General features: G+C 46.3%; 1 protein-coding gene across 1 annotated transcript in view; it reads right to left on the reverse strand.

The window, feature by feature from the left end:
- Positions 1-166: 166 nt before the first annotated feature.
- LOC113458247 overlaps positions 167-21,025 on the reverse strand; it is a 31,372-nt gene continuing 10,513 nt past the window's right edge. Inside the window, exons 7-11 of the mRNA XM_026789013.1 lie at positions 19,254-19,349; positions 12,571-12,703; positions 8,179-8,285; positions 5,360-5,472; positions 167-331 (exon numbers count right to left, since the gene is read on the reverse strand). Coding sequence (XP_026644814.1) covers positions 320-331; positions 5,360-5,472; positions 8,179-8,285; positions 12,571-12,703; positions 19,254-19,349 — 461 coding nt within the window. The 3' untranslated portion in view covers positions 167-319. The remainder of the gene's footprint in view (positions 332-5,359; positions 5,473-8,178; positions 8,286-12,570; positions 12,704-19,253; positions 19,350-21,025) is intronic.

A 21,025-nucleotide genomic window follows, 5' to 3' on the forward strand; every position in this document is an offset into this window, starting at 1 on the left:
GTGGCACACTCCTTTAGTCTCAACACTCAGGAGGCAGAGGCGGGTGGGTCATTGTGAGTTTGAGGACAATCTGGTCTGCAGAACTAGTTCCAGGACAGCCAGGGCTATGTACAAAACCCTATCTCAAAAAACTAAAAGGAAAAAAAAAAGAACTTAATTTGTGTGGCAGATAGGCACTAAGTGGTCTTGATGAACTTTAGAACCTGAGGGGGGTTGATAGCAATGAACAATGTTTATGTACAATGAGCAGTATCTTTCTAGATATGTCTGTCCAGCCATGGAGGTAGGTGACATCCATCTGCAAATACGCCATCTGTATTCAGTTTTTTACCTGTGAAATAATGAACAAGAAACCATGAGTTAAGAAACTTTTATTGGCTGGATATGGTGGACTTCACCTTTAATTCTAGAATTTGGGAGGTAAAGGCGGGCAATCTCTGTGAGCTTGAGGTCAGACTTCTCTACATAGTAAATCCACGCCAGCTAGGGCTATATAGTGTGACCTGTCTTAAAATTAATTAATTAAAATGAATGTAAAAACAAAAGCGACAGCAAGTAGCTTTCTTCCTGGAGACATGCTTTCTTCCACCTTGCCAGGGTCTCATGTGGCCAGGCTAACCTCAAACTCGCTGTGTTAGCTGTGACTGGCTTTGAATTCCTGGTTCCTCTGCTTCCATCTCCCAAAGGCTTTAATACCAGGTATGCACCAACACCTGTATAACACCCAGACAATACAACTCTTGCTGTAGTTTTCCTTTCGGATATATGGAGACTTTTATGGTATAGATTGCTGTGCTAACTTGCTACTAAAAGTGACAGTATACTGGACAGGCGGCAGAATGTAGAAAAATGCTTTGGTTTGCTTTTGGGGTTTATGCCTTAGACTTCAATAGTAGCTAACAGCTCCCCCTACTCCATAGAAAACACTGTATCATAAAAGGGCAAAGACCTTTGAGAAGTGATCAAGGTGGCACTTTTTGTATATGTCTGGTTTTATTCATTTATTTATCTCATATTCAACTATGTACATATTCAAGTATGTACAGGTATACACATGTGCACATGTATGACGGCCGGAGGCCAACCTCAGTTGTAATTCCCAGGAGCCATATACCTTTTTTTTTTAAGTTCTTGGAGAATTTTATACAATACATTTTGGTCATATTCAAATTCCTTTCAGATCCATTCTCCTTCCCTATCCACTTATCAAATCCGATTTCTGCTGTCCAAATGCTATGGATGTGGGCCATCCTTTGGAGCATGGTATACCTGCCAGGGGCCACACTCTTTTCTTTATTGTTTTTTTTTTTTAATTTTTATTGCTATGCATTGGTGTTTTGCCTGCATGTCTGTGTGAGTGTGTCAGATCCCCTGGAACCGCAGACAGTTGTGAGCTCCCGTGTGGGTACTGGGAATTGAACTCAGTGTCTCTGCCACTGCTCTTAACCACTGAGTCATCTCTCCAGTCCCCAAGGGCCACACTCTTTCTTGCTCCCTCTCTCCCTCCCTCCTTCCTTCCTTCCTTCCTTCCTTCCTTCCTTCCTTCCTTCCTTCCTTCCTTTATTTTCGAAACAGGGTTTTTCTGTAGCTTTTTGGAGCCTGTCCTGGAACTCGCTCTGTAGACCAGGCTGGCCTAGAACTCAGAGAGATCCGCCTGCCCCGTCTCCCCAGTGCTGGGATTAAAGGCATGTGCCACCACCGCCCTGCTGGGACCACACTCATTACATCTGGCTTCCCTCTCCCAGTGGCCATCAGTCGCCAATAGCTCTTCAGCTAGAACTTCCTACCCACCTCCTTTCTCCAAGCTGGGATTGTTTGGCTTGAGCTCACACAGTGTTGGGCGAAACGGTCACAACCGTTCTGAGTTCCCGTGTGCAGCTTCCCTGCTGTGCCCGGAAAATGGTTTCCTTGTAGCCGTCCACTGCCTGTGCTTCTTACACTCTTTCTGCCCATCCCCCGCAGTGATCCCTGAGATGCCCCCCCTTAGGCCTGAGCATCATGCAGTCTCCCTCATTCCCTGCCCCTTGGCCAGGTGTGTTGTCCCTGTGTCAATCACCCCTGACCGCATTAAAAAGCTTTTCTGATGAGGGCTGAGAGATGTGCTCATCTCGAGTACAGTAAGTTACTGGTAGTTAACTTCATATTACATTCACTTAGCATAGTCATAGTAGTAGGTTCCACCCAAGGGCCTATGACCCACCTAGTCATAGGTTCTTGGTCCCAGTAATGGTGCCAGGCATAGGTTGCATCTTGTGGAACGGGCCTTAAATCCATCAGAAAGTGGTTAGTGACTCCCACGACATTTGTGTCACAATTGCACCAGTGGGTATGTCTGGCGTCATCGTACCTGGAAGTTCAATTCTGAGCGAGAGAGACGACTATGACCTTTGTCTTCCAGTAGGGGGCGTAGCACCTTCTAGCACATTGGAAACAAGCCAGCGGGGACGAAGCCTCCAGCCAGTACCAGCTTGATTTCACCATGTTCTAATGACTCAAATAGGTGGTGCCTTCAGCAATAGGGTCTTACGCTCACGTTCTGGAGGGCAGCCAACAGCATTGTCAAAAGTCTGCAATTCTGAGGGTCTATGGGACTTCACTGACCAACAACTCCAAAAGAAGTATCCCACAGGCTTTTTATTTGTTGATTTGTGTTGTCTAGTGGGGCATTGTTGGTCCATTATAGGATAACTCCATTTAAATTCTTTATACATGTGCATATGCATATTTTAGGAAACTTCTAGTAGGTTTTTCTATGACTTTTCCAAAAGGGCTTTAGTGTTGGATATTTCTCCTTATAGTCTCTCTTCTGTCCTCTCATACCCCCCCCCCTTTTTTTTTTTAATTTTCGAGACAGGGTTTCTCTGTGGCTTTGGAGCCTGTCCTGGATCTAGCTTTGTAGACCAGGCTGGTCTCGAACTCACAGAGATCCTCCTGCCTCTGCCTCCCAAGTGCTGGGATTAAAGGCGTGCGCCACCACCGCCCGCCCCCCCCCTTTTTTTTAAGACACAGTACCTCACTGGGATCTGAGGCTTGCAAACTGGGCTAGGCTGGTTAGTCATGGAGCCCAGGGAGCTGCTGTCTCTACCCTAGCTCTGGGATTTTAAGTGACATCACGGTCGGCTTTCTACATGGATGCTGGAGATCAAACTCAGGCTCTGACACTTGCACAACAAGAGATATAACAATGGCACCGCCTCTCTGTCTGATTCTAAAACAATGAGCCACACCTGGCAGTGAAAGCCTTTAATCCCAGCACAGGCAGAGGCAGGCAGATCTCTGTGAGTTCTAGGCCAGCCTGCTCTACAGCTTGAGTCCTGGGACAGCCAGGGTTCTGTCTCAGAAAAACCAAAAACCAAACAAACACAAACCACCAACCAACTAAACAAACAAACAAAGAAACAGAACAAATCCCCAACCAACAAACCAACCAACAACCACCACCAACAATAAATCCAAAAGACAAAAAAACAAAACAAAACAAAACAGTCACAAAACCAATGAGCCCTTCTCAGTTATTTGGCTTTGTGAGGCTGAATCCAGGGTTTCTCATGTGGATGAGGGCTGCCTGCTTTTGTTACTTGAATAACATGCTGGCAGCCTTACGCTGTGGACAGAAGCTCAGAACCGAGACTGCTGAGTCTCCTGGTGATAACTGGGGAATATTCTGCTCTCTAGTAACTCAGCAAAAACCAATTAAAACAGAGAGCAGTCAAAGTGAACCCCACACCTTTATCCCAGTACAAGCGAGGGGGGCAAGTGGATTTTTATGAGATGGGGAAAAACAAAAGAGAGAGGAGGAGGAAGGAAGAAAGAGAGAAAAAGAGAAAAGAAGAGAGAGAAGGGGGTGATATTCATTTTAATTAATCACTGAGTGTTTTGGGGGAGGCCCTCTTATTACTGCAGAGTACTTAGAAACATCAGAGACCTAAAAATCTGTCATGAGACATTATGTAATATATATTAAACTAAATTTCTTTATGAGGAATAATGACCTTTCCTAGATCTGGATCCATGAGACAAAATACGTATGTAATGACTTTAAAATGATCAGAGGTCAAACACCATAGCCATAAATTGTAAGATCGCAGTTTCCAGCGAGCTGCGTGCGGGAGCCAGCTGGCAGACAGTTAATCTCTGCAGCGCCCCAAAGCCAGCGTTGTAAGCAACGCTTTACTATTGTGCCAGCTGTTTGTTTAGGCCCCATAGATGTGATCACTTAGAGGACTCCAAATGCAGAGAAAGCCGTGCCAGCGGCATTCCGTCCCAAACTTGACCGCTGACACCCACCCACACTGTTTTTCACTTTCTGACCTGACCGCTGGTCTGTGGTTTGGCTTATTGGATTTCCATTCCTTGCATCTCACGTTTCTCAAAGTCTCCCTCTCCCTCCCTTTCTCTTTTGACTGTTGATTTTTTTGTTTTAGTTTTTGAGACAGTCTAATACTGTATACCAGACTGGCTTGGACCTCACCAAATAGCCCCAGCTCGTCTTGAACCTGTGACAATTTTCTTGCCTTAGTCTCTCAAGTGTTAATTAGGATGACACTATGGGCCACCATGTACAACATGTTCGGGTCAGAAATAGCTGTGTTTTAAAAATACATAAAGAAGGAAACAAAACAATGACAACCACAAACAGGCATGGTAGCTCATGCCTGTGTTCTCAGCATTCGGGAATAGATAGAAGGATTGCCACAAGTTCAAGACCAGTCTGATGTACAGAGTAAAACCCAGTCTCAATAAATATACAAACAAGTAAACAAAAAATTATAACACACACATTCAAACTCACACAGGGGAGAGCATTTACTCACTGGATGGTAGAAACGGTGCTGATAATTTGGTATACAGCAATATAGGTTTTTAAATGCATGTGTATATTTTTAAATTCTCGTTTCAAAAATCGTCTTCTACCTATTCCTTAAAACCAGCTAGTTTTGTAACATCCCCCCCCCCCCGTGCCATTAAATATTTGCCCTATTAAGAAAGAATTCGATTTTACGCAGTGGTTAGAATGAACGTATATAAACCATTATTGCCCAAAAGACAGCACAGGCGTCTAAGAGTGGAGACAAACTCCTTGCAGATCTGCAACAGGCCTGTGGGAACATGCGCAATTGGCAGGGAAGAGGGGGTGAAGCCGGAGGCAGTTTCCACTAATCTCTGAGAGATGATGTTGTTGTCTTACTGCTCATCTCTTGGCGTAACCACCGACCAGCTGACGATAGTTTAGGGGAGGGTGACCTAGAAGACCCTGAACTCTGGCATCGAAGGCTCCATCTATGTCCACCGAAGTTCACGCCTCGTCTAGCGCCCCCTGGTGGCTACTACTCAACCACCCAGACAGTAAAGAATTTACCTTTTTCTTCCTTTTTCTGGTCCTATTAGATTTCTTACTATGTTTCCAAATAGCTGTGAAGGTGTCTGAGGAGATCCGAGGAGTGACCGTAATTTTTAAGGGTGGTAGTTTACCTGAGCAAAGAGAGGAGAAGCGTAAGTGAGCAGAATGGCTCACACTGTGTAGTGTGCCTAAGAGCCCGGCAGGAGATGCGTCATTACGCTTGGCGTATGCAGAACTCCCTGACAGAGCACGGTGGAACTCTGCAACCCTAGGACTCCAGAGGCCGGAGGACCAGTCCCGGTGACGTAGCCAGCTCAAGGTCGCCCCAGGCTATAGAGACCCAGTCTCAAAAAAAAAAAAAAAAAAAAATCAGAACCAGAGGAAGAGAAGAAGATGGGGGAGAGATAAAGGCAAAAGGAAGGAAATTCCCTCTTTAGCAGATAAGAAAGTTAGTATGGTTTCATCAAAGGAGAATTTGAAATTCCCTTATTGGTTTGCAAACGACACCAACGCGGAAGACACTAACAGTAGTAGCCGGGCGGTGGTGGCGCACGCCTTTAATCCCAGCACTTGGGAGGCAGAGGCAGGCGGATCTCTGTGAGTTCGAGACCAGCCTGGTCTACAAGAGCTAGTTCCAGGACAGGCTACAAAACCACAGAGAAACTCTGTCTCGAAAACCAAAAATAAAAAATAAAAAAAAAGAAAGAACGTTAGTTTTATAATCAGTGTTGTTTTAGGGTTTAAAGCAGTGTCTTCAGGGCTAAATGACTAGTGATTCTCTCTGTTGAAATCCAAGCGGCTAACCCTTTTTTGAGGACTCTTCACTGTGTTCAAACTAACAACCTAAATTAAAGTGCTTTGTCAGAAACAGCGCATAAGGAGTCCGGCTCATGAAACAAACGCATTCAGGCTGTTCATGATGAACACTTAGACGAAACTTCAAAATCGCTGTTTCCTTGAGCCGTAGATTGCCTTCTAATGCCGTTTAAACGACTACTTGCATTTCAGGTGGGCATTCCGTAATCAGCCTCTCATTTATGTAAATTGAGCCATTTGCTAAGCAAGCGAGACATTTTCCATTCCAGAGAGCTACTGGGTGGAAATCATTTCCCGTCAAGTCGCCAGGGGCTGTCTCTCATCACGCTCCCTGCAGTAATGGGGGAGACCGCCTGCAGCTCAGTAATGGTCTCTGCCAGGTAGAGTGGGAAGTGGCACCAGGAAAATCAAAGCGCAGTCATGACCTGCCTTCTGCTTAGTGCACTTAAAGTGAGGTTTAACAGAATAATCCTGCTGAACTTCATCTCAGCTCTAATGGAACACGAAGTGGGTGTTCTGTTTCTCTAAAAGAAAAGGATAATTGAAAAGAAAAATCTTAGAATCATTTAATTGGTCATTAAACATGCATGACTTTAGTTGGAAATGGGGCAATGCAGCAGACCACGACAGCCCTGTAATTCTCTTTAAATCACTGCCAGCGAAGGAAAAATGCAGCCCCCGAGTCTTACTAAAGATGTGATGAAGACAGGAAGCCGCTGCCAGGGAGCTCTCCCCAGCACTAACGTTCATACTAATATCTCATCGAGCAACATTTCAAATGGCATTTCTTGCTCTCCCTGTAAGAGCAGTAAGAACAAATAAACTAATAGACCTGGAAGGAGGTGGGAGGTCCTTGGACTCCCCACAGGGCAGGGAACCCGGTCTGCTCTTCAGGCTGCTAAGAGAGGGGAAGTTGACTGGGGGAGGGGGAGGGATACAGGAGGCAGTGGCGGGGAAGAGACAGAAATCTTTAATAAATAAATAAATAATAAAAAAGAAATTCTCTAAGATTTAAGAAAAGTATTTTAAATATCAATAAAAAATAACAAGAGCCAAAAAAAAAAAAAGGAGAGGCCAGGGGTGGTCACCATTAATTGACCTCTCTTCTCTCACTTTCCAAAGGTTACAGGACCACAAGTCACTCAGGGCTGCCTGCCAGTTAGAGCCAAACCCCTCGTGGATGACTAATAAGTACACTGCGTTCCTTGTTCTCTCTCTCCCTCTTCTCTTTCTTTGTCTCCAAGTCTCTAAGGTATTCTTACGTAGCCCAGGCTGACCTTGGACTTGAAAGGGTCCCATGTCTGGCTGGCTCAGCTGTGTCTTAGGGCAGTGGCTACTTCAGTTCCACATTCGGTTTCTGTACAAACCACTTTAGGTTGAGCTGAGAGGAGAACAGAGAACAGGAGAAACTTTCTTGGTGAGTAAGAAAGGAAAAAGAAGGGCTGGAGAGATGGCTCAGAGGTTAAGAGCACTGGCTGCTCTTCCAGAGGTCCTGAGTTCAGTTCCCAGCAACTGCATGGTGGCTCACAACCATCTGTACTAAGATCTGGTGCCCTCTTCTGGTGTGCAGACAGAATACTGTATACATAATAAATAAATCCCTTTTTAAAAAAAGGAAGGAAAGAGAAGACAAAAAAAGCAAAAGTGATAGAGAAAAAGATATTAAACAAACAACAACAACAACAATAAAAAAAAAAAACCCAGCCAGGCTGGGAATATGCTGCAAGCGTAAGCTACTTCAGAGACAGAATTATCTCGACACTGGCCTAGAAAGACAAAGGAAAACCATCACTCAGAGGCTCACAGGGGACACACAGCATTGTAAAAGTTCTTGAGGTTTGCACAAGTCTCTTGGCATGTTGACCCAATGGAGGCTAGCCTTCATTCAACACACACACACACACACACACACACACACACACACACACACACACGGCTCATTGCACAGTTCAGATTTGTCATTTAAACAATGGGGCAGTTGCGACTAGTTCGGGGCCAGGGAGAAGAGGATGAAACCCGACCTGTCTTCCTGGCTCTCAGGGCTCCCAGGATGTCCGCTGCAGCAGTTTCTCCCAGGACATTGTTTCCAAGGTCGAGTTCCCTTAAGTGAGGGGAGTATTTGATCAGGCTGCAGAGAGAAAACAATGAAACAAAACGGCTTCGCACCTTGTGTGGCTCACAGTCCCTCAGGAAAGTCAGTTCAGAATGTCAGAGAACACCCCTTCTCTTCAGGCTCCTCAGCTTCCCTGCCCCTTTCCAAGTTGATGCGATGGCCCTACTTGAGACTGGAGAGGTGTTGAGCCCGCTTGTTGAACCTGGATGAGCTTCTCTACTTTGGAAGAGTCTGCTTTTCTTAGGAAAGCCAATGCAAGCTTTTCCCGCCATAAATCTTTCTTTTATTCATTTACTTTAAAAAGGCTCCATGTGCCGGGCGGTGGTGGTGCATGTCTTTAATCCCAGCACTCTGGAGGCAGAGGCAGGTGGATCTCCGTGAGTTCAAGACTAGCATGGTCTACAGAGTGAGTTCCAGGACAGGCTCAAAAGGTACATAGAGAAACTCTGTCTTGAAAAACAAACAAACGAAAAGCTTCCATATAAGACTTCTTAGTCATTTATATATTATATACCAGAAAAATATCAAAATATTTGAGAGATTGACCATGGCTTAATGACTTTTAGAATGCCAAATAAATAATAACTCTTACCTGGTGATTTTTTAATGTAATTTAATTTATTTATTTTGGATAGGGTCTCTCTATGTAGCCCTGGCTTGCCTAGAATTTGCCATGTAGACCAGGCTGGCCTCAAACTCACAGAAATTTACCTGCCTCTGCCTCCCAAGTACTGGGATTAATTTCACATAAAATTAAGAAAGGCAAGCTGTTGTGGGATATTAGTATACTTAATGAAGATATTTTGCTGTGATTTGGTGTAATAAAAAGCTAAACAGCTAATAGCTAGGCAGGAGGTATAGCGGAATTTCCGGGGAGAGAAAGGAAGAGGAGGAGGAATTTAGGCACGTGGAGATGCCAGGAGACACGGAGAGGGAACTGGAGGTGTACCACATAATAGAATTCATATCGATTCATATAAATGGGTTAATTTAAGTTATGAGAGCTAGTTAGGAATAAGCCCAAGCTATAGGCTGAGTTTTCATAATTAATAATAAGTCTGTGTCATTATTTGTGAGCTGGCAGACCAAAGAAAAACCCAACTACAGCAAGCCTTGGGTCTGGAGAGATGGCTCAGCGGGTAAGAGCACTGACTGCTTTTCTAGAGGACCTTGGTTCAGTTCCCAGCAACTGCATAGCAGCTCACAGCCGTCTGTAACTCCAGTTCCAGTGCATCTGACACCCTCACACAGACATACATGCGTGCAAAACACTAACAAACATTAAATACAAATAAATTATTTTAAAAAGGCCAGCTTCAGAATAACAATTTTAAAATCAGATGAATTAGCTTCATGAGAACAAAACCACTGTACTTTGGTCCTACCTAAGGATTCAAGGCCCAACTTCTAAGACCGGTAGAGACCAGGAATGTTCAGGGTGGTGTGACCAGTGCATTTTCCTTATTTCGTGGTTGGTTATTGAGAATTCTTGGCCTGGCAGTGTTCCGCTGGCTGGTTTTGTGGAGGTGGCATTGAGGCAAAGACCTGGACTTCTGGTCAGCTCTGCCCTTTCGTTGACCATGGGCAAGGCATGTGCCCTCGTGGGTATAACTTTCTGTATCTGCAAAACTAGCCAGAAAGGGGCTTTGTGGTCTTTTCTATGAGGTTGCCGAGAAGACAGAATGATTCTTTCCTGAGTACATGTTAGTCTCGTCTCAGCACAGCAGGGACTCAAGGAAAGTTAATTCATGGTCTCTGGCTCAGATCAATCCCGCGTCATCATCACATAGGGGGGCTTGAACTTTCACGTAGGTCACGGCTGGCTTTGTGGTCTCATTGGCTCTGCTGCGCAATGCCCACACTTTCCACTGACTCAGCAGCCAGAGCTGAAGCCGTCGGCCTATGCTTATCAAAGATCTCAAGGAAGCATCTGCCTAGGACTTGAACAGTTTCAGCTCCCAGATCTGTCCATGTTCCTCAGACAAGATGGGTAAGAACAGGGAACCACAGCTGGAGGGATGGCCCAGTGGTTAGAGCACTTTTTGCTCTTGCGGAGAACCCAGGTTCAGTTCCCAGCTCCCACATGGTAGCTCACACAGACTTGTTCCGGGTAATCTAATCCTTCCTCTGGTCTCCAAGGATACCGGGTCATATGTGGTGCATATATACGTGCAGGTAAAACATCTGTACACATAAAAATAAACGAATCTAAAAAGAACTAAAAGGTAAAGGAAGGGGTGCTGCCAGGGAAAGGAGACCCACGGGAGAGGAAGGGATGCCAAAGACCGACTTGATAACTCAGCTCTGTGTCTGTGACGTTTGGGGAGCTGAGCCTCACTGGTGCTGCTGTGCCTTGGCCGCCACCAGGGCCATCCCCAGACTTGAAGGCTTCTGCCCTACAGAATTGCCCCCCAGAGGCTTCAGTTTCCTGCCCAGTGCTCAACCCAGAAGCCTGGACGTAGAGGGGACTTCATTTGCTCAACTGGCCAGAGGCGGTGCCTCCTTCCCTCCTATTTGGACAAAGGAGGAGCGAGATCCCTGAACGCGGCTTAGCTCTTTGCATAAATGATTTATTTAACTTCTGTCTCCTGTGTTAGACACTACTACCATGATCATGTCACAGGAGGGAATCAAAGCCCTGGAATCCACGATAAGCAGACAAAGGAGGTAAGAAGGGAGAAAAGGAACCCAAGAGCAGTAAGAGTAAAGAAAACTTAGGCCAGGCGGTGGTGGCGCACGCCTTTAATCCCAGCACTCGGGAGACAGGCAGGTTGATCTCTATGAGTTTGAGGATAGCCTGGTCTACAAAGCAAGCTCCTGAACAGTTAGAGCTACACAGAGAAAGCCTGTCTCAAAAAACAAAACAAACAAACAAACAACAACAAAAAACAAAAAGAAAACGAAACAAACAAAAATTAAAGAAAACCAAGAGCCGATTCTCTGAGATCAGTAACATTGATAAGTTTCTAACCAAATGTATAAGAAGAAAGAGAAAACACAATGACCAATGTCAATGAAAAAGATGTTTCCACAGCACCTACAGTTTCTAAAAGGACAATAAAGAAATATGAATAACTTTATTCTAATATATTTGACAATGTATATAAATACATTCTTTGAAAGAAACAAACTAGAATATGTCGGGCAAAATCCCTCAAAGCCTGAAGAGCCTTATACTAAATGTTTGTTTGGTTGGTTGGTTCAGTGTAGGGAGTTAAATGGAGGCACACAAGACCCTGGGTTTAACCTAACATATACTGCTTTGAAAAATGAGCTTTGGTTGAACTAAGTGTGGTGGCAGATGCCTGTAACCCCAGTGTTCAGGAGGCTGAGGCAGGAAGGCCATGAATTTGAGGCCAGCACAGGCAGCATAGTGAGACTTGTAAAAAAACCACAAAACCCCCTGCTGAGAAAGCTCCAGGCGTCAAGGGCTTCTGATTCCAAGCAGGCAAATGTATTATATAGAATGAGAGTGTGAATCCGTGTAGCTCATGGATATAAACACAAAAATCCTGAACACGTCTTCAGCAGTTTACCTCAGCAATATAGTAAGTTCAAAAAGATACCGAAATAGAAATTATTGATGTAGTTATCTGGGAAAGGGCAGCGTTGATCGCCAGCTGGGAAGCCTTGCCATCTTTCTTGAGTAAGGAAGGAGGAACCTCTTTCTGCCGAGATAAAAACCGCTACCCATCAGCCTTCAGGCTCTGACGTCAGCCGTGCCCAGCAATCTTGGCCGCCAGTGGTGCTGTGGCCATGAGACAGTGCTGCCCAGAGCCCTTTTTTACCCTGCATTTCCTGCAGTGGTTGCAAGCCCTGCCAATGATTGGTCAGCTTAAGGTGTGGGTTCAGTAGAGATGGATGGGAGAATGCCTCAGGTTGTCAAAATAAGCAAGACAAGGAAACAGTGCTTTCTAGACGCTTCTGAGAATTTTAGTTCCATCTTTTGCTTTAAGAGTCCAGGGTGGGTAGCTTCCTAACCAAACATAAGAATGTGTGCTCCAAGCTGCCCTTCCTCCTCTTGACATCAGCCAGGGTTTGAGTTATACCCTGACCTTAGCAGTAGAGGAATGGCCTAAGTCTTGCCTCCTCCTATTGCCCCAACTGCCACCCTTTTCATATGAGGCTCCTTGTGAGGTTCCTGAGGGCCACAAGTACCGAGACCAGGACTGGTAAGTGCCCCTCTCCGAGCTGAGAAGCCACACAAGAATTGCTGAAAAGCTGTGATCAGCTGTCTGGTTTGGCTTCATCCCTTTAGTTTTAGAGAGCGAATGAATTCGAAGCTCTTACTGCTCCCCACCGTGTTAAAGTTCCAGTGAGTTCCAGCAATTGCTCTCCCTCTACTCCTGTCCCGTCGATGCTGTTATCTGCCAGATGCAGCATCACTACCCAAGGACCAGCTTCCATCAGGCGTTTAACTTTTTTCCTGATTCCTGTAAGAAAAATCAGAACACCGGTATTATTTTTAGATGATAGCTCTCCTATTTATTGCCAGTTAAGCCAATTTTCCAACAGAGTTTGCACATACTGGATTTCTGAATAGACTTATTTCGCAACACAGTCAATGAATAGAATATATGTGATTTTGGGAGTCCTGGTTTTGCATTTGTTCCATGTCATTCTTTACAACGGAGGCCCCAGACTGCATGACAGACAATCCCATCTTGGAGTCAGATCGTCACTGTTAATCTACTAAAGAGGAGAATTATCTGCTAACCCTGGGGAACCAACAGTTTTTATTGGAAGGGGCTTAGCTTGTTATAGAGGTCTGAGAAGCAGTCATTTTCAAGCTTTGGGTTCTAGGAAACATCAGAAGGAGAAAAGACCGCCTGCCTCAGTGACTCGCGACGGCATCACTGAGGGCCGGAGTCCTGCGTCTGGTTCACCCTCATTGGCCTGCTGAGGTCTCTCAGAATTCATCGTCAGGGTCACCAAGGGGCACAGCATACACATTTAATTCACCCCAGTTCAATCTTAGGAGTTTGAGAAAGAAGAAAACATGAAGAGAAAACAGCCGTCAGCATAAGTCAGGCTCATCCACTCATCCAGGAGAGGTGGGAAACCGGAACCACTGCTCCCCAAGCTAGAGTGCTCCTGAGGCCTTCCCGAGCTCACTATTCCGTGAACTGCTTCAGATGGGACTGGCCTGAAGGGTAAATGGCTTGATTTAAAGCAGGGAAGAGCCAGCGGGGTGACTCAGAAGGCAAAGGCACTTATTGCCAAACTTAATACCATGCACTATTGGTTTTGAGTATAATGCCTTGATTCCACTCATGAACATGAATCGAGTATGATTTTTCATTTATAAAAAATTTTCACAAATCTAAAATGCCTTTGAGAGTGGAGTATCTGCCCTGACGAGGTGGACACTGACCACACCGGTTCTCATTTCTTTCTCCTAATTTCCACACACCAGAAAGTAGCAAATGGTAAAACCTGAGCCATCCTCAGCCAGGGATGAGGACTGAAGGCCAAATTCCTATACAGATGCTCAGCTTTGCAAGGAGAGTCACTGTCAGGCACCCAGCACCCTGCTGTATCAGCTCGGTGTAAATTGTGCCTTTGGAGAGGGAGCCTGCTCGACCTGTGATTGACTGGGCATAGCTGGCATCCCCATGGGCAAACTGTCTCAACTGCTCCCAAACTGGCATCAAGGGGTAATGAAAACATCACTTTTTGCCCACAACAAATGGACCAGATTGGAAGATGGACCTCTCATGAGATTCATAAACTTGCAAAGAAGGCAGGAAGACAGCGGCCGCTCAGGTCCTGCTTTGGTGCTGGTCTGGGGCTTTAACCAAAGCAACACCAAGCTCTTCTTTCTGGGAGGAAAGCACATCCTTAGGATACAGATGAGGACACACTCAGCCCCTGGTCATCCTTGATCTGCCCCAGCTGTACTCACTCTAATCTATTTTTACTCCTTTTTTTAAAAAATTATTATTACTTTAAAACCGAGCCGGTGTGGGATGAAGAGATGACTCAGCAGTTGAGATCACTCGCTGTTGTTCCAGAGGCTCCGGGTTCCATTTCCATCACAAATATCTACAGTTCCAGCTCCAGGGGATCCAATACTTTTTTTCTGGCCCTTCTGGGCACCAAGCATCCACATGGAGCATAGACAAAAATACCCATACACACACAAAAAAAATAAACAGACGGGTTCTCTAACAATAACTGTCTGAACGCACTTTTCTGTCATGGAGAACCTGGGTCCAAAACTACACAGAGAAACCCTGTCTCAAAAAACCAAAACCAACCAACCAAACAAACAAACAAACAAAATGACCTGTGGCACCTATAAAGTACCTAAGCATCTCTGAGTCTCATTATAAGAGAGGCCGTTATCCCGTCTCCTGGCGTCGTTCTGAGGGGCGACAAGTAGCATTTTCAATGACCAGTTGTGAAAGACTATAGTGCATGGCACACAGTGGTGCCTTGCTTCCTGGTGTCATTTTTGACTTCCCTGAATTCCTAAAACACTGCATGCAAGCAACCTGGTAACTTATTAACAAGTGTCCCCCTACCAAAGGGTCTGACATTTATTTCAGACATTGGTACACCTAACCTGGAAGCCACTCTGCAGATGGATCCAGGTCTACCCAGCCGAATGAGTTTCCGTCTTCCTGGTGGCCCATTCTCTCTGTCTTGGAGAACTGTCCAAGATCAACAGCTCAGTTCCACTATGCTCCTGTCCCACTCTGAAACCATAACCTCGGCATTCAGGAAGCAGAACAGGGGAATCAGGAGTTCAAGGCCATCATCAGTTAATAATGAGTTCAAGGCTCTCCTGGGATACTTAAGAATTGTCTCAAAAAACCAAATACAAATCAACCAAACAAATAAACAACAAAGCAAACAACAACAAAACTCAAAAACAAAATCCCTGAAACTCCAAACAAACAAACACTCAAAACCACCTGGCAATCGCCTGTCACTAGAAGCCAGCCTTGAGTGCTGTTCCCACTTCGGTTCTGGCCTGTGTTCTCTGCTCCCTGTCTGGCTGCTGTGTGTGAAAATACGCCCCACACTCCTTCGGCTGTATGTTTCCCACCAGGATGGACTGTAACCTCTCTGAAACTTGAGTCAGAATAAGCCCTTCCTCCGTGAATGGCTTCTGTCAGGTGTTGTCATAGCAATGAGACTGGGGCCTATTTCTCATGGGTGGGGTGTGGGGGGGGGCTGAGACAGCTTCATCTTCTCCCTCACCCTCTGGTCTCCTTTGGTCCAGCAGGACAAGTGGCACCACTCATTCTGTAGACACCAGGCCTTCCTTGAGGTAGAATTTTTTTTTTCCTGGTTGAGACAGGTTTTCTCTGTTTAACAATCCTAGCTATCCTGGAACTAGCTCTGTAGACCAAGCTAACCTCGAACTCACAGAGATCTGCCTGCCTCTGCCTCCTGAGTGCTGTTGTTAAAGGCACGTGCAATCACCGCCTGGCTACAATTCTTTTAAAGTTGTTTAGATATAACATCCTCCCACTGATAATGGACACATGCAATTTCCCATGTACCACCCCATTTTTACGAAAGTGAACTTCATTTGCTCAATGATGGGACTCCAGAAAACAGAATGTGAAGAGTGCTGGCTGGTTCACACCGAGGGTCCTGATCCCTTTCTGTAGAGGTTTCCAGTCTATGATCAACTGTCCCGAGCATGAAATCACGAGTACAGTGACTTCAGGATTGTAACTGGTAGCTTCCTGTTTTTGAATTAATACAGCTTTTGAAGATTATATCTTGACTCTTGAAGTGGGCTCTTGCATTCCTTACTGCCACTGGTATTTCTGTAGGCTCTGGCTTTGATGTCAACAATAGTGCCTTATTTGGAGAACTGAACCTGACTTGGCCAGCTTGCTACTGGAGTCAAGTTCTGATCTCATCAGGATCGAGGAAGGACTATTGCCCCTGTTCATACAGCTAAGTCACAGGTTGACCCTTCTCATCCTCAGTCCTCCAGAATTTTTTGTTTGTTTGTTTGTTTTTCGAGACAGGGTTTCTCTGTGGCTTTGGAGCCTGTCCTGGAACTAGCTCTGTAGACCAGGCTGGTCTCGAACTCACAGAGATCCACCTGCCTCTGCCTCCCGAGTGCTGGGATTAAAGGCATGTGCCACCATTGCCCGGCTAGTCCTCCAGAATTTAAACAGCCCTGAGGACTGCTACACTGGCTATACTGTGTAGCTTCAGCTGGGGAAAGAATAGGCTCCAAGACACTCCTTGCTCCCCACTGTGTCTTCTGGGACTGTGAGGGGTGTTGAGGTGACAAGGCAGGACCAGCAGAATGGCTCAGGAGAACCTTGCTATCTTCAGGTGGCTACTCCTTACGACCATTTTGTGACTCCTGGCCTTTACCATCCCCTGCTGCTGCATAGTTGGTGACCGGGCTGTAGAAAAGCTGGGCGTCACCTGTTTGAAGGCTGACCAACCTCTAAACTCTTGTACACAACCTCATGTAGACAGAGCCTGGGTCTCAGAGCTGGATCCACAGAGGCTGGATGAACCCGAGCAGCCCAGCAGGATGGGCGTGGCCTGCTTGTTCTGAGGTTCCCAAGGCACAGAAGGGGCATCAGAGAGCCCCACTCCGCTCTCTCATCTTCTTCACTGAGCAAAATAAACCAAGGGAGGCAGTCAATGTTTTCATGTTTAAAGAATTGGTTCCCAGTGATCTCTCTGGACCAGCAGCCTCAGCCTTTCCTCAGGGTCCTGCGGGATGGCACCCACAGGATGGCGCCCAAACTCTCAGGGTCGAACAGCACTGGTTTAATGATTCTGTGTTCCGTGGTGCAACCAATGCAGAATGGCAGGGATAGGCACATGTATAATTGCAGGTAGCCACATAGGATACTGTGTACAACTGCAGGTAGCCACATAGGATACTGTGTACAACTGCAGGTAGCCACATAGGATACTGTGTACAACTGCAGGTAGCCACATAGGATACTGAGCTCCGCCATCAAACTCTAGACAGCCACCCAATGTCAGTTGTCTCGTTTTTGTGGTTATCACTATAAATGTTCTCAGGACTCCAGATAAGAGGAGAGCCGGGGGAAGGGCCAGGCTTCTGAGTGGCGCTTGGCCTCAGAAGGTACTGTGGGGATGGCTATCCAAGCAGCAGGCCAAAAACTTCCTTCCACAATGGGTGTGCATGAAAATATTTTGGCTGTTTCCAATCAGGACCAAATGGAAACCACCTGTCCTCCTCACCCAGGAGCAGGGCACAATCAGCTCCTCTTGGCCCCTCACTTTGAAACAGGTAGAGTCCTACGAAAGACCAGATTCTCTCCCTCAACCCCCATGACTGTTAAGCAGTTGTCCAATGTGAGAAGAGAAGGTTTTCATTTTAGATGTAGCCTTGGCTAACCTATGACCCTCTATACAGACCAGGCTAACCTTGAACTCATATAACTCTATTCCCCTGTGCCTCATGAGACTTGTGGCATTATGTCCTGCCTTTGGAAAGGTGTTTTGAAGTTTTGTTATCCCTGAAAATACACACACACACACACACACACACACACACACACACACACAATGAAAATTGTTCCATTGAGTTCAGGCTGAGGAGACTAATGGCCTCAATTGTCTCCTGGGTCAAATCCAAACCCTTGTCTTGGCTTGTAGGTCCCTTAATGTGGTCCATTCCCTCAGAAGGGCCCGATTCCTGCCTACATCCTCTTGTCTTGGCCAAACTTGTGGGCTCTTGGATGGTACTGGGAAGGCCTTTCCTACTTACGTCCTTCCTTGTCCGAGTTCTTTCTTGTTCCCACCCTAGGTCATCTTGCCCCCAAAGCTTTTCCTCTGATCCCAACTCTGGAGCAGAATGCCCTTCTGCTGCTCCAGAGAACACACCAAAGGCCACTTCTTTAGACTTGGAAACATCGACTGCCTTCTCTACTAGCATTACCAAATGGGAAAACGGCATCCAAGACACACAGTAGAACAGGGCCTGAAATGCCTTCATGCTTTATAATCTCCCCCACTTCTCTCTCTTACCCCAAGGTCTCCTATAGCCCGGGTTTGCCTCAAACTTTGTTTTGTAGCTGAAGATAACCTTGACCTCCTCAATCATCCTCCTTCTGTCCTTCCAGCCAATGAGAAGAGGGGCACGTACCCGGCTTTACATTTTCATGAGGCTTTTGGACAACAAGAGTCTGTAATTTTCTAACGTAGCCGTATTTCACAGAAAAGGCTTAACGATAATTCAAAGGCAGAAAAAAACGACCACACAAGAACAGATTAAAATTGAAGAAGGAAAGAGGCCAAGGAGATTAGGTTCCTCTTAAACAGCTGGTTGTTTTCCCCACAAAGGCAAAACACAAACCACCGAATGCTCAAACCACAGCAGCACAGGCTGCACCACGAGAGCTTCCCAAAGGCTGTTTCATGACACACCCAGCAGCTCTCCTGCTCTGCGTCCTTAGAACTGTAATGCATTAGAGCCTGCAGAGGAGCCTGTAGGGCCCAATCTGCCCTCTGCAGGGTGGGATGCTGAGAGCCAGGCAGGGTAGGAGCGCAGGAGCAGGGGCTGCAGCAACATGGTGAACTTTAGTCCTTGGGAGGCTCCTGGGGTAATAAATCCCACTCCGAGTTCGGTTTCTTTCTCTTTCTGTCTCCCTCCCCCTTGATCCCCTTCCCCCTCCTTCACCCTATTTCTGCCCCTTCCCATCTCTCCCAAAGCCCCTTCACCGTTACCCTGGTTCTAACTCTGAGTAACCAGGATTCTGAGGCCTTGCTGGCAGCTCCTAGAAGAACTGTTCCAAACCATGCTCCTCTGGAATGTTGACTGTGCCATGATGAAGTTCTCTGGCAGGCATGGCAAAACTGCTGATGGGTGGTTTGTGTGAGGTCACAAGACATGGAATCTGCTTGTTCTCCATTGGATTTGAAGTCTTTGTTTGGGATAATTATGCACCAGGAACACACAGGGAGTGAGTTAGAAGGTGAAGGAAGTGGAAAGAATAATTGAACCGACAACCAAAATACCTCTTTCCCCTCTTTTCCTCTGGGAGGTCCTTTTCATTGTTACAGCTTCGGAAGATTTCGCAATCTGGCTCAAAGTAGAGCTTCTGCCTCCACACACTGGTTAAAAGAAAGAAAAAAAGACAAAACAAAGGTGCAGGGTCAGAGTCAAGGAAACGATTTTCGGCATCCTCTGATATTGGTGATTGTTTGGGTTCGTTTTATGGACACTTCCTGTAAGGGTATTTCTCTTGGGAGAGAATTAGCCGAACAGCATCAGAATCTCTTAGGTTCTGTTGTTTGTATTTCCCTGCTGCAAAGCTAGAGGTTAGCATGCAACCCAGCAGAGCCAAGTGAGGCTCCCAGAGTCATCCTGCGGTTGCTAGTGACTCCCTCAGCCACAGCTGCTTTCGATAACCGTGGCCCCACCTTCCTGAGATTGTTAAGGACAGTTATGGAGGCATACATTTTGTTGGCATGCATTAAGAACTGTGTAGGAGTTGGGCTGTGGTGGCCCATGCCTTTAAAGGCCACACGTGGGAGGCAGAGGCAGGTGAATCGCTGCGTTCCAGGCCAGGCTGGTCTACAGAGAAACGCTAACTCAAAAGCTGGCAAAAGGTGGTGGCACACACCTCTAATCCCAGCCCTTGGGAGGTAGAGGCAGGTGGATCTGTGAGTTCAAGGAAGGCCAGGCTGGTCTACAGAGTGAGTTCCAGAACAGTCAGGGCATGCACACACACCTCTCATGACTGCCTATATGAATATTGAAAACTTATTATACTGTAAAGTACGTTTTGTTTATTTATTGTTGTTTTTATAAGACAGGGTTTTTCTGTGTAGCCCTGGATGTTCTGGAACTCACTCTGTAGACCAGGCTGGCCTCAAACTCACAGAGATTCGCCTTCCTCTGACTTCCCAGTGCTGATGTCAGGTACATTTTTTTTCTTTGGTTTTTTGAGACAGGGTTTCTCTGTAGCTTTGGTGCCTGTCCCGGAACTAGCTCTTGTAGACCAGGCTGGCCTCGAACTCCCAGAGATCCGCCTGCCTCTGCCTCCCAAGTGCTGGGATTAAAGGCGTGCGCCACCACTGCCCGGCCTGTCAGGTACATTTTAAAGTAAATATTTAAAATTTTCATTATAACTTTAAGATTTTTTTCAAAGGTAGAGACTCCCAGCATATGGCAAATATGCCAGGAAATAAAATGAAGTCTGTTATGTCGTTCCCCACAGTGGGTCAGATCCAAACTCCCAGCAGTCTGCTGCCCGGACCACTCACGAAACTCTCTGCAAGCGCAAGCCAGCACAAGCTCTTGCAGTCAAGGGCTTTCCTTTATTCCTCCTCTCTCATCCCGGTCCTGGGGTTAGAGCCTAGGCCTCACACATGCCAGGCAAACTCTACCCCCCTTCTTACACACACGCGTGCACGCGCGTGTGCGCACACACACACACACACACACACACACAGAGTACTCTAGGCTAGACTCAAACTCTTCCGTAGTTTTGGGTGGACCCAGGACTTTGTGTGTGCTCAGTAAGCATCCTACTAGAGGAGCCTCTCTAGCCCTTGGCTGACACCTTGATCTTGGATTTTACCCTCTAGAACTGTGAGAGATTAATGATTAATTTTCTCTTGTTTAGCCAGCAAGCCTGTGGGATTTTGCTATGGCCACCTGAGCAAACTAACGCAGAAGAATGGAGAGTGGCTGAAGCAACAGGTTGAGCTGGATGAAGAGCAAGGCTCAGGAGAACGGAAGTGGCAGCCTAGGGGAGGAGGGGGCCTAGAAAAGCCCTTGAGCG

Source organism: Microtus ochrogaster, unplaced genomic scaffold, assembly GCF_000317375.1.
Source record: "Microtus ochrogaster isolate Prairie Vole_2 unplaced genomic scaffold, MicOch1.0 UNK12, whole genome shotgun sequence".
NCBI classification, from domain to species: Eukaryota; Metazoa; Chordata; class Mammalia; order Rodentia; family Cricetidae; genus Microtus; species Microtus ochrogaster.